Source organism: Fusarium falciforme, chromosome 2 (genome assembly GCF_026873545.1).
Source record: "Fusarium falciforme chromosome 2, complete sequence".
Classification (NCBI taxonomy): Eukaryota; Fungi; Ascomycota; class Sordariomycetes; order Hypocreales; family Nectriaceae; genus Fusarium; species Fusarium falciforme.
In genome coordinates, this window is record NC_070545.1 from 575,977 (window position 1) to 598,773 (window position 22,797).

Consider the following 22,797-nt stretch of genomic DNA (forward strand, 5'->3'; position numbering starts at 1 on the left):
TGTACGCTGCGAGGGTATGGGTGAGACGGCGACCAGTTGTTCTTTTGCCGTGATTCTGTCCATGTATGCTCCTGCTACACACACTCATTCCCCCGTATCGTTGCCGTGTTCATCACCGCGTCGGCTTTGTTCCTCTGTGACCTAAAGCACTAGAATCTTCCCACTTGAGGCTGCATTTCACCAAATGAATACGAGCACCTAGCTAACTGAGATATTGCGCCGGGTAACTTTCACTTCACTCCCAACATTTGTAGCGCGCAGGACTGTCGTGAATACACTGAAGCTCTGACCTTGAGTAGTTACCCTGGAACCCTTGATTCCTACCTCTTGACATCAACCACCAGTTGCACTTGTAATTTGCAGACTGCGGTTTGGATTACTGCGCAGGGCATACAACTCTCTAATTACCACAGGTGATTCAACTACTTGTGTCCCTTTTTTCCTTTGTTGCTTATTAAGGGATTCTTCGGTAGCCGTGTCCTGGATGGTTTGACGCTTCAGCAAACTTCTTAGCAAACGATTCCAGCGCAGAGTTGGCCATCTCCATGTACTTAGACATCCAAAGGAAAGAAGTACAAACAACTCACAATTTGCATCAAGTGGGATGGAGAAAGCATCGATAACCTTGGAAACGAAGCGACACCAACACAAGAGCTGAATTGCACTTGAGATGGCTGCGAGCTAGTAGCATAACACACGAAGGCACGAATCACATATGCTTTCCCTCACAATAACTGACGGGGTCTTAAGTTTCACAGATTCAAGACAGAGCCTCAGTTTCGCTGATTGCGTCATTGGCTCAGTTTTCTGTCAGTGATTTGACAGTGCCCAGCACTGATTGACATCAGCTCCCTTCGTGACGCACAGCACTCCTTTGCTCTATTTATCTCTCGAAAATTTCTCCTCTCCCATTCCTAAACTTCAACTCAACACCATTTTCGAGATGCAGGACGTCGCCCCCCTCCCCAACCTCGACAAACTTCTCGCCCTCCTGGAGCGGTATCTGGCTCTCCCTGGGGAGCCAGGCCTCCCAGGAGGAACAATGACCGAAGAAGAGCAGGCGCAGTTGCTCAAAGACTGTCCCAACGCCCAGCCGGTCGGCCCTGGTCCCTGGCCAACCTCCTCTCCCGCTGTTCCCTCCCCCTCGCTTGCCCCTCGTCGCCCTCGCCCTCTTGGGTGTTTCCTTTTCGCCTGCGCTCTGTCCTCCCACTTGGCTGTTGGTTTCTTGGGCTCCCAAGATTTTTCGACCCAGGTATGTTTGCATCTGCCATGCCTCCGAGATTCCTCACCTTCTAACATAATACACAGTACATATCTTCGGTACTCCCACCTTCGGTGGTGCGGATTTTCGGCAGCCCAGATACGGGGCCAGATGGATTTCAGAGACAGGGAATTACTGGGGATGGAGGACTACATAGTAGTTCATTGAAGAATACAGACATTGTAGTGCGCCCGTTGTTTCGCTTTGCTAGTGAAGAATCTAGGACCAGGCCAAGATCTAATGATAGTGTCCGAGAACCTACTACGGAGATATATGCTGTTGAGACGGTCTGTGTTCTCCTGTATCTTATAGTCTCATTGCCAAGCAAGAACAGGCGGCTGGGTGATTTCAATAACCACCCTCTCCTCAAGGTGGTTGCATCTGAGAAACTGAACTTTGACTGGACAGTGTGAAGAGACCCAGCCAGGCCAACCGCTATAGCTGATCTCCTCCAGATCGCAGAGCACTCAGAGACCTCTGCGTTACGCCTGCAAGACATCGTTGATCTCACTCAGGGAAGACCAGATCTTGACTCATCCAAGGTCGCTTTGCTTCCACTGGTTAGTGCCTTCGCAAAATCACTTAATTTTGATGACTACAGATCCGAGTTCCTCCAGGTGTGGGCTTCTGCCAAGAGGTACATTGCTAGCCCTTTTCCCGAGGGAAAATGATCAAAGAAGAGTTGTCCTTCGTATCACAGCAAACATTTACGCGGAGTTGACTTCTTGACTAAATGTTACTAGCGAGCCGTCGTTCGCTAACAAAGATCCATTCATCACATGGAACCATTCTGGATGCCTCCCAGCAATGGTTCTCACATTAAAGAGTTGTGTTTCATCCTTTGGTGGTTTTACCAAGAGAGAGCGCACAACACAGGCACAGCCCCTCTGCCTGACTTCTTCGGTACAAGATTGAGGGCGAGGAGTCGTTCCTTCCCGCTCCGGGTCAACATGCGTCTCAACCACAAATGGGCCGTTACTTCCCAGAAATACCCGCGAGATTGAGGTCAAGCGCGGCAGAATGCTCCTTCCACGACCCGCTCCTTCCCTCAACTCTGCCCCATGGCTCGCCCCAGTCGTTCTTACGTTCAGCCCAACATGTCTCCCTCCCCTTCTATCCCTGAACTTGAACATCAACATCAACATCAACGCCACGGACATACTCGAGATGCCGGCCCGCCTCCCAAATCTCGACAAGCTCCTCGCCCTCCTGGAAAGGTACTTGGCTCTCCGCGGGGAGCTAGGCCTTCCAGGAGGGGAGGCAACTGAAGAAGAGCTGGCGTTTGCCTGTAAAGGCTCGCCAGTCAAGCCCGAGCCGATCGGGCCTGGCCCCTGGCCCACACCCCCGGCTTGCCCCCGTCGCCGCCGGCGGCTCCTTCGCCGTCTGACCTCGTCGTCGCCTCCGTCTTCTTAGACGGTTGTGCATGCCCCCGTTCCCTCCCCCTTGGCTTTTTGGATTTCGCCTCTACTTCGATTCTCCGGGAGATTCATCAGCCGACGGCGACGGAGGAGGAGGAGGGCCGGGACAGGGAGGTCCTTGCAGGCGAAGTCGAGCTCCTTTTTGGTCACTTTTCCCCTGGAAAGCCAGGTACCTACCTACCTGCCCATGAGGGCCAAGAGCTTGTTGAGATGGGGAAAGCGGGCGGGTATCTCGACGGAAAGTCGGTGTTGATGTTGAAGTTAGGACGGAAGGCGCAGTCCTTGAAAAGAGCGTTCTGCTGTGTGTAAGTTCGCTCTCGCAGTTATGGGAAGGAACAGGCGGAAGCCGCAGTGTGCCATGGATGCCGAGCCTCCCTTTTTGGACGATGAACTCACCAGATCTTAGAGTGTCCATCTCTTTTCTTCTCATACACCATCACGATCGACAGCATCGCTTCCGCAGTAAATACTGAGCCCGGCCAGATCTGGTTTTCACTTCTTTATTTCATGGTCTCTCCAGATTATCCTCCACTTCTTTGAAATATTTTTTTCCCAAATATTCTTTTTAACATGGACAGCGACGTGGTACGTTTCCCCATTCTTTCTCCTTCTTTGCTGCCTTTCCATCGCCTTTGTGTCTCAACAACGATCCCTCGGTGTTTTGCTCCCATATCAATGTTAGCTTTCAATTTTATACCGACCGAACGACGATATCAGACAATCTTTGATTCGATCGTGGTACTGACATACCTACAGTCTGCGGATGCCCAACCGGTTTGCGACAACTCTCCGGCACCCTTCACCTGGGCCCAGCAGAGAAAACCCAACTGCGCGCGGTACTATGGTGTCCTCGGATCGAGCTCTGATAGCATGAGCGATCGATGATCCAGCTATTTTTCTGCCTCACGGACATGCTCTCAGACTAAGGTTATCTGACTGAGGTATGCTTGTGTTTGCCATATGCCTGAGATTGCTGATCCCCTGATAGACTATGCAGCATACTTCATCTTCGGAACAGCTGCATCCCTACCCCTTGACCATCATACTCGACTAGAAAAGCGACGACACGCAGCTAACGAGCCCCCTGATAAGCATACAGGAAGAAACGCTCAACAGCTACCTAAACCACATAAGCGTTATTGCCAATACCCTCAAGAACATGCTCGAGCTCGCCAGCGAAACCGATTACGGCGTCCCGTTTCGCTTCTCGGAGGAGCAGGCTGTGTTTCTAGCCAACCTCTTTAGCGTCTCCCGCCAGACTCCAGACAGCACTGTCCAGACCTTGGCCCTAGACACGATGAGGAGCCTCTTCAGTGACCCATTCGAATCGCCACTCCTTTCAGCGTGGACCCTCTTGTCAGTGGTATGAGCCACGTGCCTGCCCTGCGGACACGATTGTTGTTGGATCAAGCTGAACGAATCCTGGTTTGCTTGGGAGTTGTGATTCTTATGGATGCTCTGGCTCCGTAGCGAGAATAGACATGGGGGCTGGATTGAATTCGAACACATGTTTGTTTTGAGTCCGGCGCTCGACGAGACCTTGCTAACCATTCAAGGAATAAACATTTGGGATCCCTGTATGTTCTTACATCATGCTATCAGTCATCTACGCCACGATCCTTCCCCCTTCCCTCCCAAAGTCTTCACTCTCCAACACCAACGGCCCCCCACCAGGGCCGCTCGCATCCAGGCTCACTGTGACAGCCTTCCTCTCGCCGACAGCACGCACCGACTCGCCCAGGTTCCGCAAGTCCACCTCGCACCCCTGTGGTTGGTTGTCCTGCACCTCCTTGACCTCACGGATCTCGACACCTGGGTACGGCAGCCAGCCCTCGCGTAAGGGGATCATGATTAGTGGGATCTCGGCTTCAGTTTCGGCCGTCGACGATAGAGGTTCGCTGGATGACCCAGGGATGACAAAGTGGCCCTTGCGACGGCCTCCGAGGAGCCAAGTGTCGCCCGGTGCTACCACCTCGTAGCTGTACTCAATGTCCCTGGTGTGCTGTAGGTCCGTGTCCCATACTTGTGTCCACCTGAGGAGAAGCGTCGCAGGGAGCATCTGGTTGACTGCCACAGTTGGAATTGCTCCAGGCTGCTGGTCTAGGAGTTCCGTCACTGGCGTCTGAAGCTGGATATCGGCTGTGTGTAGGATAGGAAGTGAAGGGATCTCGACTGGGATGAGGATGGTGCAAGGGTCCTCTGGCTGTTCTGTAGGGATCAATACTTTAGGGTGAGACTTTTGCCAACCCTTGAGCAGAGCTGTAATACTCTCAGAGGCATCCTCTTGTGACCCTGGTACCTTTCCAATGCCAGCAAACGACTTTTCCCATGGTACATCAGCCAAGAAGTGGGTAGACACTGCCCTTAGCAAAGCTGCTCTCTCCAGGTCTTGCGTCTGTAGCGCCTTTGTCTCCTTGACAACCGCTGTCGTGATGGCCCTCACAAATGGCTTGAGCGGAGTCTTGTCAAGGGTCTCGAGTATGGATCCCACAATCACCTGCTCAATCTCGGTCTGAAGCACAGTGTAGTAGAGTTTGAGGTACATGGTCTTTGCAGCTCGCTTTCCGGGTCTGACGCCAGCCTTTCTCTTTATCCGGTATAAGAGAGTGGCAGGTTGTTTGGAGAAGATCATGGTTGTGCCAGTGGGCGGAACTCCAAACTCTGACTCAAACAGGACAGATGGGATCAGTTCGCTCTTGTGTAGTCGCAACGGGCTGTGGCTCGCTGTAGAGACGTTGAAGCGCGAATAGAGCGCCTCATGCTTGAACACATCTTGGACATTGACGCCCAACGCCAAGGAGATGGGAACCACCATCGACTTGGCAAAGTGGTACTTTTCGCCAGATTCAAGAGTATACCACACATCGACCTTGGCAGATACATCGCCGATATCTTGTTCAACAGAGTACGGGAATCGCAGAGTAAATGGAGTCTCGGCAGCAACCTCGTCAAAGAAGAAAACACCTCCTGACTCGGGCTTCTTTGCAAAGTCGACTGTTGATCCGACCACCTTGGCTTCAATCGTTAGTAGACGGAGGCCTCCTGTTGCCGGCTTCACCCGTATCTCGCAATTCTTCAGAGTGTTCCAGCCCGGATCAAGGACGAGGTCCATGGTGTTGTTCTTGTCTAGAGCAGTATGCTTAGTCGCCGAAAGCTGGACGTCCAGCGCCCCAGACCGGTGGAAGAGCACAACATCGGGATGTTTGAAGATATTAGTCGTTGATGGTGGTGTATGGTTGATGTCGCGTTCGAAGTGAAGGAAGAGGTTGCTCGAGGAGAGGCCAAGATGGTCGACCTTGTACTTTCCGGGGATAACAGACTGGTTCTATTAGCTTCGTCTTGAAAACGTCCAGATAAACTCACAGTGCAGTCCACTTTGATACTGTTCATGCCCGGGTTCAACACAATGTCCTCCTTTCTTGAGAACCTTAGCTCCTTGGCAGGCCCATTCTCGCTTGACGACACTCGGACAGCCACGGCATCCAGCTTGATCTCGTCGGGTAATAGACTCCAGAGGTTGATTGTGAGACAGCACTTGTCTTCATCCTCAAAATACTCTGGGGCACCTGCTAGTTCGATATCCGTGAAGAAGTTTGACAGATGCACCTTGACTTGAGAAGACAAAGACGAAGCAAGGTCAAACAGATTGCCCACAATGCCCTTCATCGAGGTCGCATCTACAGGATCAGGCTTTCCAAGAGTCGAAACTCTCTTTGAACGTTGTTCAAGTCTCTCCTTCTCGGCCGCACACGACTTGGTAAGAAGCTTGAGGGCGACACGCACGTAATCGTCCTGTGACTTCATTTCGCGAAGACAGTGCAAGTACATGACAAGCATGGATAGCTCGAGAGAGCTCCATCCGCTTTCGCCAAAGAATGGTGTCGCTCGGTAAAAGTAGGAGGCGGCGGCAGCGTATTCCTTGAGGAAGAACTTGAGCACAGCAAGGTCTGCCATGTTGGCTTGCACAGCGTGGTCATGGTTCGCTACCGTGTAATGCCGCAGAGCCTTGTCTGTGAGTATCTCGTAAAGTCGGTAGAAGTTATCCGAGTTGTCCAGCGCGGTTTGGAGTAGGTGGCTATCAACACCAACCGTCAAAGGATCGGTCTCTTCAGGTTCAGATGCCTCAGAGGTAGCTTCATCAGAAGCAGGAGCCTTGTCATCAAGACTAATGTCTTCAAAGTCGGCCTCAGCTTCCGCAATGATGGGCGCTTCGTTCCATCCGTCACTCCAACCGCGCTTTTTACCCAACCCATCTAGGATGCTTCGAGATAGCATGTAAAGCTCGGCGCGCCTAGCAGCCAAGTCCTCGAGGCCAGCCTTGAGAAAATGGGCATCCTTGTCATTGTTGGTTTTCGGCATGCCGGGCCCAGGGAATATGCCAGGACTTGGCAAAGGTTGTGAGAGTTGCGGACCTGTTTGAACATGGAGGGAGGAAGTTCGTGCAGGATGCATCATCGTCTTGGGTTCAGGGATAGATGCTTTCTGCTCGAGACTCTCCGGAGGGGCGAGTGTTGATGGGGGAATCGGAAGAGCCTTTGACGATGTCTGGGCGAGGATCTGCTGCGCAACGGAAAAGGCGAACGAGGCGACAATGTTGTCCATGACTTCGGACAGATGAGGATTCGTGAGAAGGCTGTGCTTGTCATCTGCCTCATCTGTCGTTAGGGCAGTAAGGATATCTCGACGCATAACCTGAGACACTGCTGGGATGAACTGTAGAGTTCTCCGACAAATCTCGGCCAGCATAGACAAGTTCTCCGCCTCCTCGGTCTGTTTAGGTGGAGGTGCAAGAGGCGCAACACCATGCAGGACAGAGTCTTGCTGCTCCTTGAGCTTGGCCAGCAACTCCTCCCGGGATGACCAAGCATTGCCGAGTCGCAACAGCAGAGCCATCTGTCGAGCAAATATGTAGCATCGGAAGTCAAAGACGGAAACGTTGTTAGCCAGAATCATATCCCGATAGGCCTTTTTCGTTGCGCTGATGGGGATCTCGTCGAATTGTTCCTTGATCGGCTCGTTTGACTGGAGGTCAACGGCCTCCTCATCCTCCACGTTTCCACTGACACTGGCGAGAGCGGCTGTGACCGACTTCTTCAGTTCCTCTGTGTAGTTGAGCATGGCGCCGCCATGTCGCTCGGGAGACCCTTGATCAGCTTGCTCATGGATGACAGAGTCTAGCCCAACGCTGAGCTCGTCGTATCCGACCAACGCGTCCTCGACGAGACCAACGCTCTCAAAGCCTCTTGCTAAACCTTCTTTGAGAATGAAAAAGGTGCAAAAGTTCCATCCCGGAAGACTTCGCTGTCCATCCTTTTCTTTAATGTCCTCCTCATACTGGGTTACTCGCATGTCGAATGACATCAAGATGAGAGTCTTGAACTTTCCAATCAACTCATTCCAGGCATTTTCGGCATCGTGTTCGTTCTCTGAGTAGCCTGTCGGCACGGCGGGAACAACTCTAGGTAGCTGGTCGTATGGGAGGTCGTTGATGCCGATCCTGATTTGCGCGACTCGATCGAAAGGGGTCTTTGGGGTGCTAAAGTCTGCTCGCATCTTTTCTAGGAGAGGAGTTGAGCCAGTGCGCCATCGTGAGGTTGCCTTTTCTGCAGCTCCCTCCGATCGACCGCTGGTCCTTGGTTGCGTCGCGGCAACGGTGTTGGGAATGACCACATGCACGATAAGCCATTCGAAGGCATCGTGCTTCTCCTGCTTGCTGCTTTTCTTAGAATTGCTTGAAGACGGTGTATGTGTCTTGATCCACTCTCTGACTTCTGATCGGACAGAACTCTTGTAAGAATCGTTATCGTCGCATCTCACAAGGAGCACCTTGAGATAGGGTGTGCGGCGTAGACCGGGAATCTGGTGTCGTCGCTGGCTGCCAATAGTCCTTGAGGGTATTGATGCAGTATCTCCTTGCTCGGTCGAGGCCGAGCGACCACCGAAAGTCTGCGTCTGGAAGCCATCATCGATCGTACTGCCTGAGCGTCGAAGGGGATGCGGCGTTGTTGCTGATGCGGGGTCGATGCCTCCCTGAATGAGCTCGACGTGGAGACTATCAATAGACCGCAAAGGCCCGGCATGCGATTGCCAGTTGAGATTGTGTAGAGGAAGTCGGGGGACTAGCCCAGGGGCGAGGAGCTTGTAGACATCGTGAGGATCGAAGTACTCGACTTGCGACAGGACGTCATGTTAGCTGAGGCTAAGGGCAGGGGACGATTCAGTGGGGATTAGAAAGCTCAAGTCGCACCAGTCACTTTTGACGTCGAGAATGGCTGTTCCATGGCAAACAGCTCGATTCCGCTCTTGTCATCGTTCTTCGTCCACGTATCTTGGGATGGATCGTCAGTGTTGAATCGCTAACCTGTCCCGAACAGCTCCACGAGACCCCTGTTTCCCGTTCAGGCAGTGAGCTCACCGCCATGCGCCGGAAGTGGGTTTCTCCGGGCTCAGGGCGGTGAGATAATGATGCTCTATCATTGGCTGATTTCCATGGCGCCACTGAAGGTTCCTGGCGGGGTGATGGCAGAATTCTTGGAGGGGCAACAATTCAAGCATTGGGTCTCAACGCGTTGAGCAACTCCAACATCAATTCATCTTGAACTTTTTCTCTCAGATCGATATTTCTTGCAGAGAAGTTCCAAAATGTCTACTCTTCAGGCTGTCAAGTACACCCGCGGCAAGCTCGAAGTTCTCGACCAACTCCGCCTCCCCCACGAATTCCACTACGATGAGGTCTCCAACAGGACTGAGGCATTCGACAGCATTTATACTATGCGAGTTCGTGGCGCCCCGGCCATCGCCATTGTCGCTGCCCTGGGTCTTGCAGTAGAGCTTCACAATGGAAGCTGCACAGCTTCATCCGCCGAAGAGGCCATCGGCCAGATTGAAGAAGCTCTCGATTACCTCAAGGAGAGCCGACCCACGGCCGTGGACCTGACCAATGCTATTAACCAGCTCAAGGCCAGGATACGGGAAGTTGGAAGCACCGCGACCAAGGAGGCCGTCATTTCTGCATTTATCGAGGAAGCAGAGAAGATCTTTGAGAAGGATCTCAAGACCAACCTGTCTATTGGCGACTTTGGTGCCGAGTGGCTGCGCGCCCAAGTCGGCGCTTCCCCCGAACAGCAGATCTCGGTCCTCACCCACTGCAACACTGGATCGCTCGCCACCTCCGGCCACGGCACTGCTCTGGGAATTATCCGAACACTTCAAACCAAGAAGCTCCTCCAGCACGCCTTCTGCACCGAGACTCGTCCCTACAACCAAGGAAGTCGACTTACCGCCTTTGAGCTCGTCTTTGAAGGCATTCCCAGCACTCTCATCACCGATTCCATGGCTGCATCTCTTTTCCGCACCCGAAAGCAAGAGAAGAACATTGCCGCTGTTATTGTTGGAGCCGACCGAGTTGTGCGCAACGGCGATACGGCCAACAAGATTGGCACATACCAACTGGCTGTTTTAGCCAAGCACCACGGAGTCAAGTTCATTGTCGCGGCACCCACAACCAGCATTGACCTTGAGACGGAGACGGGTGATGGCATCAAGATTGAGGAGAGAAAGAAGGAGGAGCTCACGCAGGTCACTGGAGCTGTGATCAAGCCTGATGGTACCGTGGACGAGAGCTCCAAGGTGCGGGTGGCTACCGCCGACCAGAGGATCAACGTGTGGAACCCTGCTTTTGATGTTACTCCCGCCGAGTTCATCGACACCGTGGTCACTGAGAAGGGCGCTATCGAGAAGGGTCCTGACGGCAAGTTTGACTTTAGCCAAATCCTGCCAGAGCGCTGGGCCAAGATCACTAGTGCTTAAACACCACTTATTCATGACATGACTTTTCTTTGAGTATATAGAACGGAGGCATCATATCCAACATAGACTAGAGCGGGTGGAATTGGGTTCCTCTGGGCAGACGGCTTATTGCTTCAACGCATGGAGGATCAGCTTTTGGAAATCCTCTACAGCCGTCTCAAGATCAGCAACGGTCACGTTTTCTTGCGCGCCATGTGCCACCAGAATGTTTCCTGGGCCATACAGATACCTCGTTTGATCGCCCTTGAGATTGGGAATGTCGGTTCCGTAGTTGACGACTATGGTCTCGAAATCTGGCGAATGTCAGTAATCGTTGGGTGAATGGTGTAGGAGACGTACCGTCGACATCACAGTTGGCCTTGACGGGGCCGTATCCATGGCTGCAGTCAAAGGTAAAGGCGTCCTTGTCAATCTCGTCAAAGATGGCCTGAATCTTGTCATGGACAAGTTGGTGTCCGTCCTCTTGCTCTCCACTGGCGACTCGCACACCAAGTCCAACAACAGCCTGTTCAGGAATGACATTCGCCGCCACTCCTCCGTGGAAGCTACCAATGTTGACAGTCGTGTTTCCAAACAATTCACTGGTACCAAGGTCCGTATCGAGGATTTTGGCAAAGGCACGGATCATGAGCTCGTTGGCCGACTTTCCGAGCCATGGGTAGCCGCTGTGTCCAGGAAAGCCCTTGGTAGTGACATCACAGAACAGAGCGCCCTTGTGTCCACACGCGAGCTTGTTCTCGGTCGGCTCACCAAAGATGACGGCGTCGAGGTTGTAGGGAAGCTCCTTGCTGGCGAGAGCATCGCTGAAGCCTCGCATGCCGTCGCCAGTCTTTTCCTCGCCAACGACAAAGAGTAGCAGCAGCTGGCTGGCGTCAACCTTGCCCGCCTTGAATAGCTCCTCAACGGCGGTGATCTGTGCCGCGACGCTGCCCTTGGCGTCAACGCTTCCTCGACCAGAGATTCTCGTCTCCTTTGTAATCTCGCCTTCCTCGATTCCGTACGGGATATGAGGTGGGACAACGTCAATGTGGCTGCTTATAGCCACCTTGGGATCAAAGTCGTCGCTCGGTCGCCATGCCAGCACGTTGAACCGATCCTTGCCAGGAGGCGTGTTTTCGAAAGGGCGAATCCTTTGCCGCGATGTGGAGTAGCCCTTTCCAGCTAGATAAGACTCGAGCCACACGCCGACACCGTGTTCAGTCCCAGAGATGGACGAGATCTCAATCAGGGACTTGTGCAAGCTCAGAAGCTCCGATCGGTACGTGGGGGCATCGCTCGAGAGGGGAGCTTGGGTGGATGCGCCGAGGGGCTGCTGCTGGCCAGAGCAGAGCGCGAGAGATGCCGAGGCGAGGACACCGACGAGTGAAGCGACGCGCATCTTGGAAAACGTGTCGTGGTGTTTATGGTTGAGAGATAATTCGAGGGTTAAACTGCGAGGTTGGGTTTCAGTACCTACCTAGACGGGAGCTACAGCGGAGCTCGGCCTAGCTTTACCGAATGACGCAAGTGGCCCGGTCCCGATGTCGGGACGATCCTCATTACCCGCGCACCCTGATAGATAATCTAGATAATCTTGAGTTGTCTCCATTGTGTGGGGGGACTCTTGGCAATTGAGGATAGGGCATTGATCTGAAGCTGTTGATGTATTGCTGGTTTGTTGTTTAACCCGCGAGTAAGACGAAGCTATAGGCGCTTAAAGTCGGCTTAAGACACCTATGAAACTCGGCGTTGAAGATGCTATTCGATTCGGCCAATTCAATGACACCGATGAATTCAATAGCAATATGCACGGGACAGTGGATGCTACTAATCCCATAGCCTTGCCTTTATTTCACATAGTGCTAGTCACAATTGACAATGAAAATGCCTTGAACGGTAGAGTAAACACATCAAGTCAAGTAGCGATACTAAATTCTACCTCCGACACAATCAAGACAAGTCTTCAACAGCCACCTTAAGCAATCCAGAACCAAATCTTTTGCCAGAGATTCTTGGGCACTGGGCGTTCATCCAAGGCTGCCAGTTCTTCCATCTCCTTGACCCCGGTGACGACATCCACCTCCTCCACCGGATAGGCAAACCGCCAAGACCTGCTATATATCTTGTGACCAATGTACAGAGCAAGGAAGATGGGCAGAGTGATGTATGCAGCAAGGAAGTCAGATGCGTTAAAGTTGCCAGGGAAGAAGACCTGGAATCCGTTGGTTAGGGTGAGAAGGATGAGCAGGACCAACATGAAATATGTTGCATATGGCTGCAGGTTTGTCATGTAAGGCAGCGTGTGCATAAGGCCTTGGACCTCTAGCGCCTTGCGGAAACGGATGAACGTGATCATGATGAGAATCCAAGCGATGAAGCCGCTGATGGTTGTAAGGTTCATGAACCAAGTAAACACCTTGGCACCGCTGTTGTTGACATTCAAGAAGCTTAGAATACCGATGGACCAGGTGCACAGGATAGCAACCCAAGGAACACCCCTTCTGTTGGTGTGTCTGAGGAAACGAGGGGCTTGGCCGTTGATCGCGAGACTGTACAGAACACGACTTCCTGCGTATAGCAGGGCATTTCCGGCAGACCAGGCCGAGGTCAAGATGGCAGCGTTAATGATGTGGTTCAAAACTCCAATGCCAGCGTTTTGAATTCCGATGACCCAGGGGGATGAGTTTGCGTTGGACTCTGGGTTGAGAAGGTTGGGATCGTTGGACGGGGTGATGATACCAATCATCAATGATCCTAGGCCGTAGAAGATGGCGAGACGGTAGACGAAGCGGCCTGCTGCCTTGGGAATGTTTCGACGGGGCGCAATGGTTTCACCGGCAGCCACGGCAATCAGTTCGGGTGAGGTGATGTAGGCGAAACCGGCTCGGATAATGCCCGTCCAAAAAGCCAAGAAGCGACCCGTGTTCTTGTTGCTGTGGACTAAGTATGTCTTGACAGCACCAGGGTTGTTCCAGTATCTAAAGCCAATTCGGTCACCGTTGGGGGCTCCGCCAAGCATGATGACCAGGCCAGTGAGAATCAGACCAACAATGGTGATGAGCTTAATACTAGCAAACCAAAACTCGGCTTCTCCAAAGAAGGAAACGGCAATAATGTTGAGGCCGAGAATGACGACAAGGTAGATGGTCAGCCAGACAGCAGAATGGACGTTGGTATCCCAATAGTCAAAGAGGATGGCGACGGCTGAGGCCTCGGCGCCGATGAGCAAAGCATAAGCCATCCAGTAGTTCCAGCCAGCAGCGAAACCCAAGCTCGGGCAGACGAACCGATCGATAAAGTATGGGACCGTGACACCTTTGACGGGCAGGAGGGTGGCCATCTCCGCCAAGTTGTTCATGATGTTCCATACAATGAGCATCATGACGAGGTAGCCAAAGAAGAGAGGCAGGGGTCCCACGATGGAGAGTGTTACACCAGAACCAACAAAAAGACCAGTGCCGATACTGTAAATTCAAGTTAAACATGTTTCTTGGCATGGGTTGTTCAGGGGTACTTACGCTCCACCAAGAGCAAGGAACTGAATATGCCGACTCTTCAGTCCACGCTCAAGTTGATCATGTTGGTAGACGAGATCAGAAGTTCCTTCGGCGATGGCTCGGAAGTTGACATCCTGGGGGACATCCCCCTGCCCCTTTGTTTCAATGTCCTTCTCCATGACTTGATGAGTGTCGGCCGAATTCCAGAAGAATGACTTGAATAACTTGAAAACCGCTGCTCACTGCCTTGCAAAGACAAAGCTGAGTGTGTCCCATCTCATCAAGCGGTGCAACGTCGCAGTATTTATAGATAACATCATGTTGTGTCCTCTTTGGGTTCCATTGGTTATGACTCGAGTCAAACCAGGGTGTTGGAACTCACCTCGCATTCTGACATGCCTGCTCTCCCCATGTGGACCACTGAGGCTGATTGACATGAACTGTTGCTCTACCCCAGATTCCAAAGAAGCGTCGGGACGTCATCCCGTCATGTCGGGAGAGACCCCATGATGTCGGGAGGTCCACCCGGACTTATACGAGCTACGCTCCTAACAGATATGGAAAAGGCAACCAAGATAAAGGATGTACGGCCATAGCGCTGATTGGCATCTCCCCTTCTGATATCCTCGGCCAGCTGCCAAGGTGGAGCCACGTGGGTCGAGATAGTTGCAGTCTCCTTTGACCAGGTAATCCCGGGATCGCTTACCGCTTCCCCTTGGAGTAGTGGCAGGGCGTAATGCGGGGTGATAAAGACCGGCTTGGGTCCACCGTACGATGGGCAAGGGTCATTCTTATCTCACACCTCGGATGCTACAGGGGAGGAACTCCTGGTTGTGGCGGATGGTGGTAGTCGGCTATTTGAGCTGAAGGGTCGGGTTGCGGCACCGACGAACTATCAAGACAGCGAGATTGACCCGAGGCCGAGGTTGATTAACCTTGTGATGATTGTTTGCTGCGAGTAGCGCAAGGTTCTTACAAAGGACGATGCAGATCCACGTGGTCACGGGCAGCTGAGAAAGCTTGGTCCAGGGCTCCGAGGCCACTTATCCCTACGAGTGCCCAGGCTACATTATCTCAAGTTCTGTATTTATCAACTCGATAGGCCTTGGAATGTCTCACGAGACCGGAGAGCAATATCTTTCCAAGATCGGTGCTGTCTCATGGAGTATCAACTCATCACCCAAATCGGTAATGCCGCTAGCCTTTCTCCTCGCCCCAGAATGGTTATCCAACTGTTCAGACTCTGAAAACTAACATCTGGCGGTGTCTGCAACCTAGTTGAAACTTGCCAAGGCAGACATTTTGATGAATCTGTAGCCAAGACGCAGAATACGGCAGTTGAGCTTGGCACCAACCGGAATCTCTTGACAGTTACCGGAATCGCCTGCCGGTTCCAGAGGATGTGCTATCCGGAGATGTCACGTGGCGCCCAAGTCTATATACTTTGGCATTTCCTGTCTTTAGAATTGTCAGTGACTGGAATTTTCTCGATCATATCTTGCAAATCACAAACAGCTTGTGGGGTTTGAAAAGAGACCAGTCTGCTTTGTATCGTTGTGCCATCTTTCAGCCCTTTTTCTGCTCCACTTTGACTCGGTTCTCTTACCCCTCTGTAGGTAGAGGGCGCTTGGTTTGAGCATACATAACTGCACCGATATCAGAAGATGGTTTTCCGGAAGATCTAGTTCGAAATTGTGACACTATTGGAGTCGCTTTACCTCGTGAAACACTCCTTGATATTGCAGTAAGTCTCTTTTTCCCGACTGACTACACAACAAAAGAGAGCTAACGTTGATATCAGGAACGGCTCTGTAACCTTCCGTCCGACTACAGGCCCTGCGCGCAAACTTGTCCCAATCTTTGACGATTTGAAATCAAATACGACACAATGGGGTCTCTAGACGAGTTCACATTTTCCGGAACCGCCTACGTTCAGGGAAAGGCCACGGGAAGGCTCCTCGCCAGCAACCTCGAACTCAGCTTCTGGGGAGGTGTTGACCCGCACAAGAGCGAGATCATCGACCGTCACCATCCCTTGAGCGGGCAACGTCTTCAAAACTCGATCCTCGCTATTCCAGGAGGCCGAGGCTCCTGTACTGGCAGCGGCATTGTGCTGGAGCTTCTGCTCAACGGAAAGGCACCCGAGGCAATGATTTTTGAACGACGCGAGGATATCCTCACTTTGGGGGTTATGATTGCGGAAGAAATCTTTCAAAAATCAATCCCAGTTTTGGTCTTGAAAAAGGAAGACTTTGGGGAGCTTTTAAAGTTCAATGGTCGCGATATCTACATTGACCGTGGTCATGTTTCTACCAAAGAGCTGCGAAGACAACTAGCATGCTCTTCGAACGATGTCAAGGAGGATACTCTAGATCTTGGAACCACACCTACTTTAGAGGGTGTCAAACTTTCCAGCCTTGATAAGGCATTCCTCAAGGGCGACCATGGAGAGGCATCGCGTGTGGCGATTCGCATTGTACTGCGTATGGCCCACGTACTTGGTGCTACCGAGTTGATGGACGTGACACAAGTCCATGTGGACGGATGTGTTTATACTGGTCCTGCGACTCTAGCTTTGGCAGAAAGACTCCGGGACTGGGGAGGTCAGGTCCGAGTTCCTACGTCTCTCAACTCCATCTCAGTGGATCAGAAACGATGGCGTGCCTTAGGAATCGACACGACGTTTGGTGAAGCCGCTGATAGACTTGGAAAGGCCTATACCGATATGGGAGCACGACCAACCTTTACCTGTGCACCGTACCAGCTTGATACCGCCCCGAAGCTAGGTGATCAAGTGGCTTGGGCAGAGTCGAATGCTGTTGTGTATGCCAACAGCGTGCTCGGAGCAAGGACCATGAAGTATCCCGACTTTCTCGACATATCCATTGCCTTGACGGGGAGAGCACCTAAAGGGGGGCCTCATATCGACGCCAACCGACTGGCCTCGGTCTGTGTCAAGATCTCGGGGTTCGAGTTCAGTAAAGCGGTCGACGACTCGTTTCCGCCCGTGCTTGGCTACTACGTGGGGTCCTTATCAACGAGCCAGATCCCCGTTGTCGTGGGACTTGAGTCGTTTGAGCTTTCCAAAGACGATTTGAAGGCATTCGGAGCTGCTTTTGCTACAGTTTCTAGTGCACCCATGTTCCACATCGTTGGGGTGACGCCAGAAGCTACCACACTCGAGGCTGTGGTCACCCCTGATTTCACGTCCGTCGAAGTCAACTTTGCGGAACTAATGGCGTGCTGGGAAAAGTTGAACAGTGCCCCTAGACACCAGCCTATTGACCTAGTATCTCTTGGAAACCCGCACTTTTCCCTCTCCGAGATACGAAAGCTGGCAACTCTGTGCCGAGGCAGGGAGAAACTAGCGAGTGTTGCCATGATAGTCACCTGCAGTCGCGCAACATACGGTCTCGCTAGCCAAGCAGGGCTAATAGACGAGCTGGAGCGATTCGGTGTGCAGATCTTAACTGATACATGCTGGTGCATGATCACCGAGCCAGCGATACCACCGGCTGCAAAGACCATCATGACAAACTCTGGAAAGTATGCTCATTATGGACCGGGACTGACAGGAAGGGGCATGTACTTTGGGAGCTTGGCTGGCTGTGTGGAAGCAGCTTGCTGTGGTTGTTATGATGCTGAGATGCCATCGTGGCTTGTGAGTGCACTTGCTTAAGATAGAACTGCCACTCGATAATTGACAAATCGTGTCAAAACCTATCGGCGTGCTCTGTATCATGAGTTCTTTTATGCTACCAAATAGTTAGAGCCCGTAGATAACTGATAAGTAGCCAGTTCCATGGATCATACGGCAAAGGCCAGCTCATGGTGTGATAGCGGACATGACCCCTGGAGATATCCCTCTCAGTCTTGGCAAATAGATAACGAGACTGCTGATCGTGGCCAAAGCCTAAAACTGGCCGGTATCCTACCCCGAATCCAGGCTGAGGCATTACTTAGCTCGTCTACTTGCAATAGCTAAGAACGACATCATCGGCCCTGAGTCATTCACTTGTGGGGCCGTTTCGGAGGTCGGTGGGTGGACTCGACGCCGGCCGATGAAAACGGACAGCCGGATGCTAAGCTGCGCAAGGGAAGGGACTAAGACTTGAGAGTGAAAGGAGAATAGCCAGTGACAGAAAGACGACAAGAGATTGGGGAATCGCTAATATAGGTATATATAGGGAGAACATATAATACTTGATATCGTCTACTTCATCAATACTTCATCAACACTCAATGCATACACCCCGAGAATTTTATTGATCCTCGCTGCCGACAGCGATCATTTCCATCCTAGCGCAGCCGCCGAAACTGGCGAGATCAGCCTCGCTACCTACGCGCCAGTAAACGCCACATTCGAAGCTGGTGCTGCCACGCGCTCCCTGGAACGTCAAGGGACAAGTGCCGTCGCTCTCCTGCCTCACAGTGACGACAAGCTTCTGCAGGTCGCCAGAGAGGGGCTTGAAGGCCGGGATGGCGTTGTAGCTTCCAGCGTTGGGGTCGGACACGGCAAATTGGCCCGCCAGTCCTTGGTTCTGGGCCGTAAGGGTGCCGTCATCCGCCAGGGTGAAGAGAAGCATGGGCCCGGCATAGTCGATGCCAGTATAGCTCATGTAGCTGGGGTCGTAAAGCTTGTTACCCGTCCACTTACCACTGGCGGCGACAATGGTAAATGTAGGGGAGAGCGCAGTGTGAGTAGAGGTGTAGGTGGTTGACCTCTCAACGATCGTCTCAGTGTAGACAGTGGCCACGAGCTGGGTGCTGGTCTTGGTGTCGGTGGCTGTGGCCTTCTCGGTAGCAGTAGCCTTTTCAGTCGAGGGGACCTAGGAGCATGAGTTAATGAACGTCTTGTCCTCAGGGTGAGACGGGAGCTTACCGTGGTGACGGCAGTGGCCGTCTTGGTGCGCAGAGTAGTGGTTGAAGTGGTGGTCCGGGTTGGAACACTCAAACAGTTGCAAGCATACGAGACAGCTGCAGGGTCAACGTAGTTGGCAAAGCATTTCGGCTTAGGGATGAGGCCGCGCTTCTCTTCGCCCAAGGGATCGATGCCATGATCCTCCAACCACGTGGGATCATTCTTGTAGCCTGTCGGGCTGACTGCGCGCCTCGCCTTACGGGTGACGGGGTTTGCACAAGCAGTAATGGTTGTGGTTGTGACGGCAGAGATGACTGAGGTGCTCGTAGTCTTGGTCGAGAGAGTGCTGGGCTCGGTGACGGTTGTAGTTATGGTCGAGTCGGTGATTGTTTTCGTCGAATCGATGACGGTGGTTACGCCTGACGTGACGGTGTTGGTGTTGGTGATAACCCTGAAAGATGTAAGAGTCTGCCACAGAAGAAAAGAGGGTAGAGAGGCAATCATACTTGGTATAGGCAGTCACCGTTGCCGTCTTTGTCACGACAGGGATGCTCAGATAGGAGGAGCAAAAGGACGAGGCGGGCAGTTGTTGACGAGCCACAGTAACCAATGTCTTGACGACGGTACATAGCAGACCAGGAGGTCCGCTAGGAGGCTTTCCCCTCACACAGCCCTTGAGAGTATCATAGTACTGATTAGATGAGGAGCACTTTGCGGGAGGCGGCAGATTCTTGCAACCCTTGGCAGTATCCCAATACTGGTTGTTGGGGCAGAGGCCAGAAGCGGGCAGCTTGGGGGTAGAAAAAGCTGAGGCAGAGCCTACAAGGCCCAAAGCGAGCCCGGCAACGGTATTGAAGTGCATGATTGGGAGAGTTGAAGATGTCCGAGGTAGCCGAGTTGATGAAATCTCTTGAAGCGAGGCATACGGACTTATATACACTCACTTGGCGGTCTCGCCCATCCGCCAAGACTCATCCCCTCGCCTAAATAAAGAATCCAGGTCCACGTTGCAAGCTGAACTCTTAGGGCCGTGAATATTGAAGCTGAAGGCGACGCACGGCAATAGTATCTGGGGTTATGGGGTCGATGCAGCGGGACCTCGCCGATACCCCTGCCAGTTTGAGGGTCTAGACTCTCCCATGTGCTGTAACCCAAGAGCCGTTTTCCATCTCACTGCCTTCTCGTTTTTTTCTTTCGTCATGAGCTCTAAAGCATATCGGATAGATGCTAATATCATTACCCCAGACTCTTGTTCTAAAGACGGTTTTAAGAGGCCCAAGTGTCGTCAAAAAGAGTAGTGGGAGTGGCGGCGCCTCCATCCCCAAGTCCAGCCCCAGCCGAAAAACAAGAGGTTCTAGACTCGACCCATGCGTGGAGATTGATCGCCTGCACAACTCTATCGATTTCTCTTGCGCGCCAGCAGTCAATAGCTTCAATAGTCCAACGGCCCTGCCGGCCAAGTAAAAAGACTAGCAGCCACACCAACAAGTAAAAGTCAGCCCACGCAGCCCTTCCCGTGACCGTCAGATTCATGCGAGAACAAGTCTTGGACCGGTGTACTCTAAAACTCCGATAGATACGTGGCGTAAATAACCTTAACTTGTGCAAGCGAGAGTCGTGATGCGACGAGGTGGCTGGCTGGCTAGCACCCCTCAAGTGTAGATGGGCCGAGGTTTGGGAAGTTCGGCGAGGGCAGACTTTTTTTTCGAGGGCTATGGTTCTCCGACGAACGGGCGCCAAGTCACATGAAGAAGAGCAAGGGCGATAAAGGGCGTTCAGCGAAGACTTGGGAGTGCGACAAGAGCCCGGGCATGATGCAGCAGTGGTGCGTTTACAGGATCGACGCGGGGAAGCATCTCAGGGTTGCGGTTACAGCTTAACAACGGTATGAGAATTAAATTAAGAGTTGATCAATCGAGATCAGAATTAGATACATTAGAGTCGTTCATACAACTCCCTCGTAAGATCATCATGTGAATAATCAGGGCCTCTACTCAATGAGGACCTGCTTCTCCTTCTTCAAGCTCTCAACAAAGCTGATGGACACATTGAGAGTCTGAGCGACGACATCAGGAGGAGTCAGGGCGAGCCACTGAGTGAGGGAAATGTCGGCGACGCGCTCCGACTTGTAGACTTCAATCCAGATGAGGTCCTCGTCTTCCGAAGTGTTCTCGATGTAGTGCCTGTAAGCGTCAGTAGATGCTCTGCTCTCAGGGCTTGGAGTACTCACCCAGAGTTATCGGGGAAAGCAGCAGTGTCACCAGCAGAAAAGTCAAAGGTGCGGGCAGCAGCATTGCCGATGAAAACAGTCGCCTTGGCCTTGCCCTGGTGAAAGTACAGCCACTCCTCAGCCTATCACACGTTAGTAACACATTCCCAAACACAATCAAGTCCACATACATTAGGATGCCAGTGAAGCTCTCGCAGACCACCAGGCTTGAGCGTAACAAACGTGGCAGCAAGCGTCTTGCTAGCGGGAAAGTTTGTCGAGTCAATCTTCCAGAACTTGCCGCCCGTGCCGCCAATCTTTTCCGGCTCGTGCTGGAACGTGCGGTAGACGAAGGAGCTGTTGCCCGTGAGCTCCCCCGCGGGTCCGTCGGTGACGTTCTTCTTGCTGACCTCGGCGGGGAGGATGTAGGGGTTCGGGTTGGTGACGTTCTCAAAGACGGAGGGGTCGACGCCAAAGTTCTTGGCGAGGATGTCCTTGGGGGTGTGGTTGATCCAGTCGTCGACCATGAATGTAGTGCTGTAGGTTGTCAGTAGTTATTGGTGTTGAGAGTATATGGTCGACTTACCCAATCTTGTCAAAGTCGGCATCGTCAAAGACTAGGAGGTACTCGTTCTCATCGGCGAGACCTTGGATGGTGTGGGCAGCTCCCTTGGGGAAGTACCAGATATCACCATAGTTGAGGACCTCCTCTTGGTATCGGCCATTCTCATCAACGGCAGAAACAAGAACAGAGCCCTCATAGACAATACCCCATTCAGCCTAGGCGTGTTAGTTGAGTATTATAACAGATTTCGGAGGAACGTACAACACGGTGCCAGTGAAGCTCGCGAATGGCACCCTTAACCAAGTGCTGCTGGGCACCAGAGATGTCATGGCTAGAGGGAAGATCCTGAATTACTTGCTCACGAACCCAACCACCCTTCAGAAGACGAGTCTTGGAATCAGAGAAGCTCCACTTGAGGTTGGGAACAACGCCGTTGTCCGTAGACTGACGACCGAGGTTATCAGGGTTCTGGAGATCAAGCTCCTTGTTGGTGCCGCCTGCAATTGCATGAGTAATGACCAAGGCAAGTTTGAGGGGCAAAACATACCGACGATGATGCTGCCCTTGCCCTTGCCATCATACGGCTGACCTTTGGGAAAGCCAGGGTCACCGGATGAGGGAGCTGCAGCAACAAAATGCGCTCCGTAGCACAGAGCTAGTGCAGAGGAGATGAGAGATACACCCTTCATCTTGATGACAATTGAAGAGAGTAAAAGAGAGACTGAGCTGTGAAGGAATGAATGGGTATCTTGGTGAGGAATGGCACAAACACCGAGAAGTGCCACACAAGATATCTTATACTCTTCCGGCCCTTCCCCCAATTCTCCAATCACCGCGATCAACGCGCTGGAAATTGTCACCACCTCACACTCAATCCCGACATTTCTTACTGCCGACGTCACTTACACGACGCGGGATGAACAACACCTACCGTCTCTCAAAACGTTAATGATCGCCAATGTCGTATGAAACTATCGATTAAAAAGTTCCCATCGAATAGCGCCCAACAATGGCGCCTTTCCACCAAGTTACCTACCACACCCGCCATGTCGTGCTCGAAAATGCAACCATCACGACGAAGCCGTCTCCCGGCGCAGGAGCCTTCCAAGCGTGCGGAATGACAGGATCTGCGAAATCACTGCCAAGAAGGATACAAGCGCGCTTATTTTCTGGTTCACCTGCTAAATGAGACGATCTC

General features: G+C 52.4%; 7 protein-coding genes across 7 annotated transcripts; 2 read left to right on the forward strand and 5 right to left on the reverse strand.

Moving 5' to 3' along the window:
• Window positions 1-4,285: 4,285 nt before the first annotated feature.
• NCS54_00211800 (TRAPPC10 domain-containing protein) lies at window positions 4,286-8,960 on the reverse strand (the record flags this gene model as incomplete). Its single annotated transcript, XM_053147724.1, has 3 exons — window positions 4,286-5,998; window positions 6,043-8,849; window positions 8,927-8,960. The coding sequence occupies 3 exons, from the start codon at window positions 8,958-8,960 to the stop codon at window positions 4,286-4,288; spliced, it is 4,554 nt and encodes a 1,517-aa protein (XP_053003699.1).
• A 361-nt stretch (window positions 8,961-9,321) lies between these two features.
• On the forward strand, window positions 9,322-10,488 carry NCS54_00211900 (Methylthioribose-1-phosphate isomerase; the record flags this gene model as incomplete). The annotated part of the gene is made up of 1 exon (XM_053147725.1): window positions 9,322-10,488. One exon carries the CDS (start codon window positions 9,322-9,324, stop codon window positions 10,486-10,488), a length of 1,167 nt encoding a protein of 388 aa, XP_053003700.1.
• A 105-nt stretch (window positions 10,489-10,593) lies between these two features.
• NCS54_00212000 (M20-dimer domain-containing protein) lies at window positions 10,594-11,866 on the reverse strand (the record flags this gene model as incomplete). The annotated part of the gene is made up of 2 exons (XM_053147726.1): window positions 10,594-10,781; window positions 10,828-11,866. 2 exons carry the CDS (start codon window positions 11,864-11,866, stop codon window positions 10,594-10,596), a joined length of 1,227 nt encoding a protein of 408 aa, XP_053003701.1.
• A 576-nt stretch (window positions 11,867-12,442) lies between these two features.
• On the reverse strand, window positions 12,443-14,143 carry NCS54_00212100 (AA-permease domain-containing protein; the record flags this gene model as incomplete). Its single annotated transcript, XM_053147727.1, has 2 exons — window positions 12,443-13,931; window positions 13,986-14,143. 2 exons carry the CDS (start codon window positions 14,141-14,143, stop codon window positions 12,443-12,445), a joined length of 1,647 nt encoding a protein of 548 aa, XP_053003702.1.
• A 1,709-nt stretch (window positions 14,144-15,852) lies between these two features.
• On the forward strand, window positions 15,853-17,643 carry NCS54_00212200 (Hypothetical protein; the record flags this gene model as incomplete). The annotated part of the gene is made up of 1 exon (XM_053147728.1): window positions 15,853-17,643. One exon carries the CDS (start codon window positions 15,853-15,855, stop codon window positions 17,641-17,643), a length of 1,791 nt encoding a protein of 596 aa, XP_053003703.1.
• A 583-nt stretch (window positions 17,644-18,226) lies between these two features.
• Window positions 18,227-19,687, reverse strand: NCS54_00212300 (Hypothetical protein; the record flags this gene model as incomplete). Its single annotated transcript, XM_053147729.1, has 3 exons — window positions 18,227-18,793; window positions 18,847-19,276; window positions 19,332-19,687. 3 exons carry the CDS (start codon window positions 19,685-19,687, stop codon window positions 18,227-18,229), a joined length of 1,353 nt encoding a protein of 450 aa, XP_053003704.1.
• Window positions 19,688-20,815: 1,128 nt separating this feature from the next.
• Window positions 20,816-22,288, reverse strand: NCS54_00212400 (Putative oxalate decarboxylase; the record flags this gene model as incomplete). The annotated part of the gene is made up of 6 exons (XM_053147730.1): window positions 20,816-21,008; window positions 21,056-21,177; window positions 21,226-21,571; window positions 21,621-21,814; window positions 21,861-22,096; window positions 22,147-22,288. The coding sequence occupies 6 exons, from the start codon at window positions 22,286-22,288 to the stop codon at window positions 20,816-20,818; spliced, it is 1,233 nt and encodes a 410-aa protein (XP_053003705.1).
• Window positions 22,289-22,797: the final 509 nt, after the last annotated feature.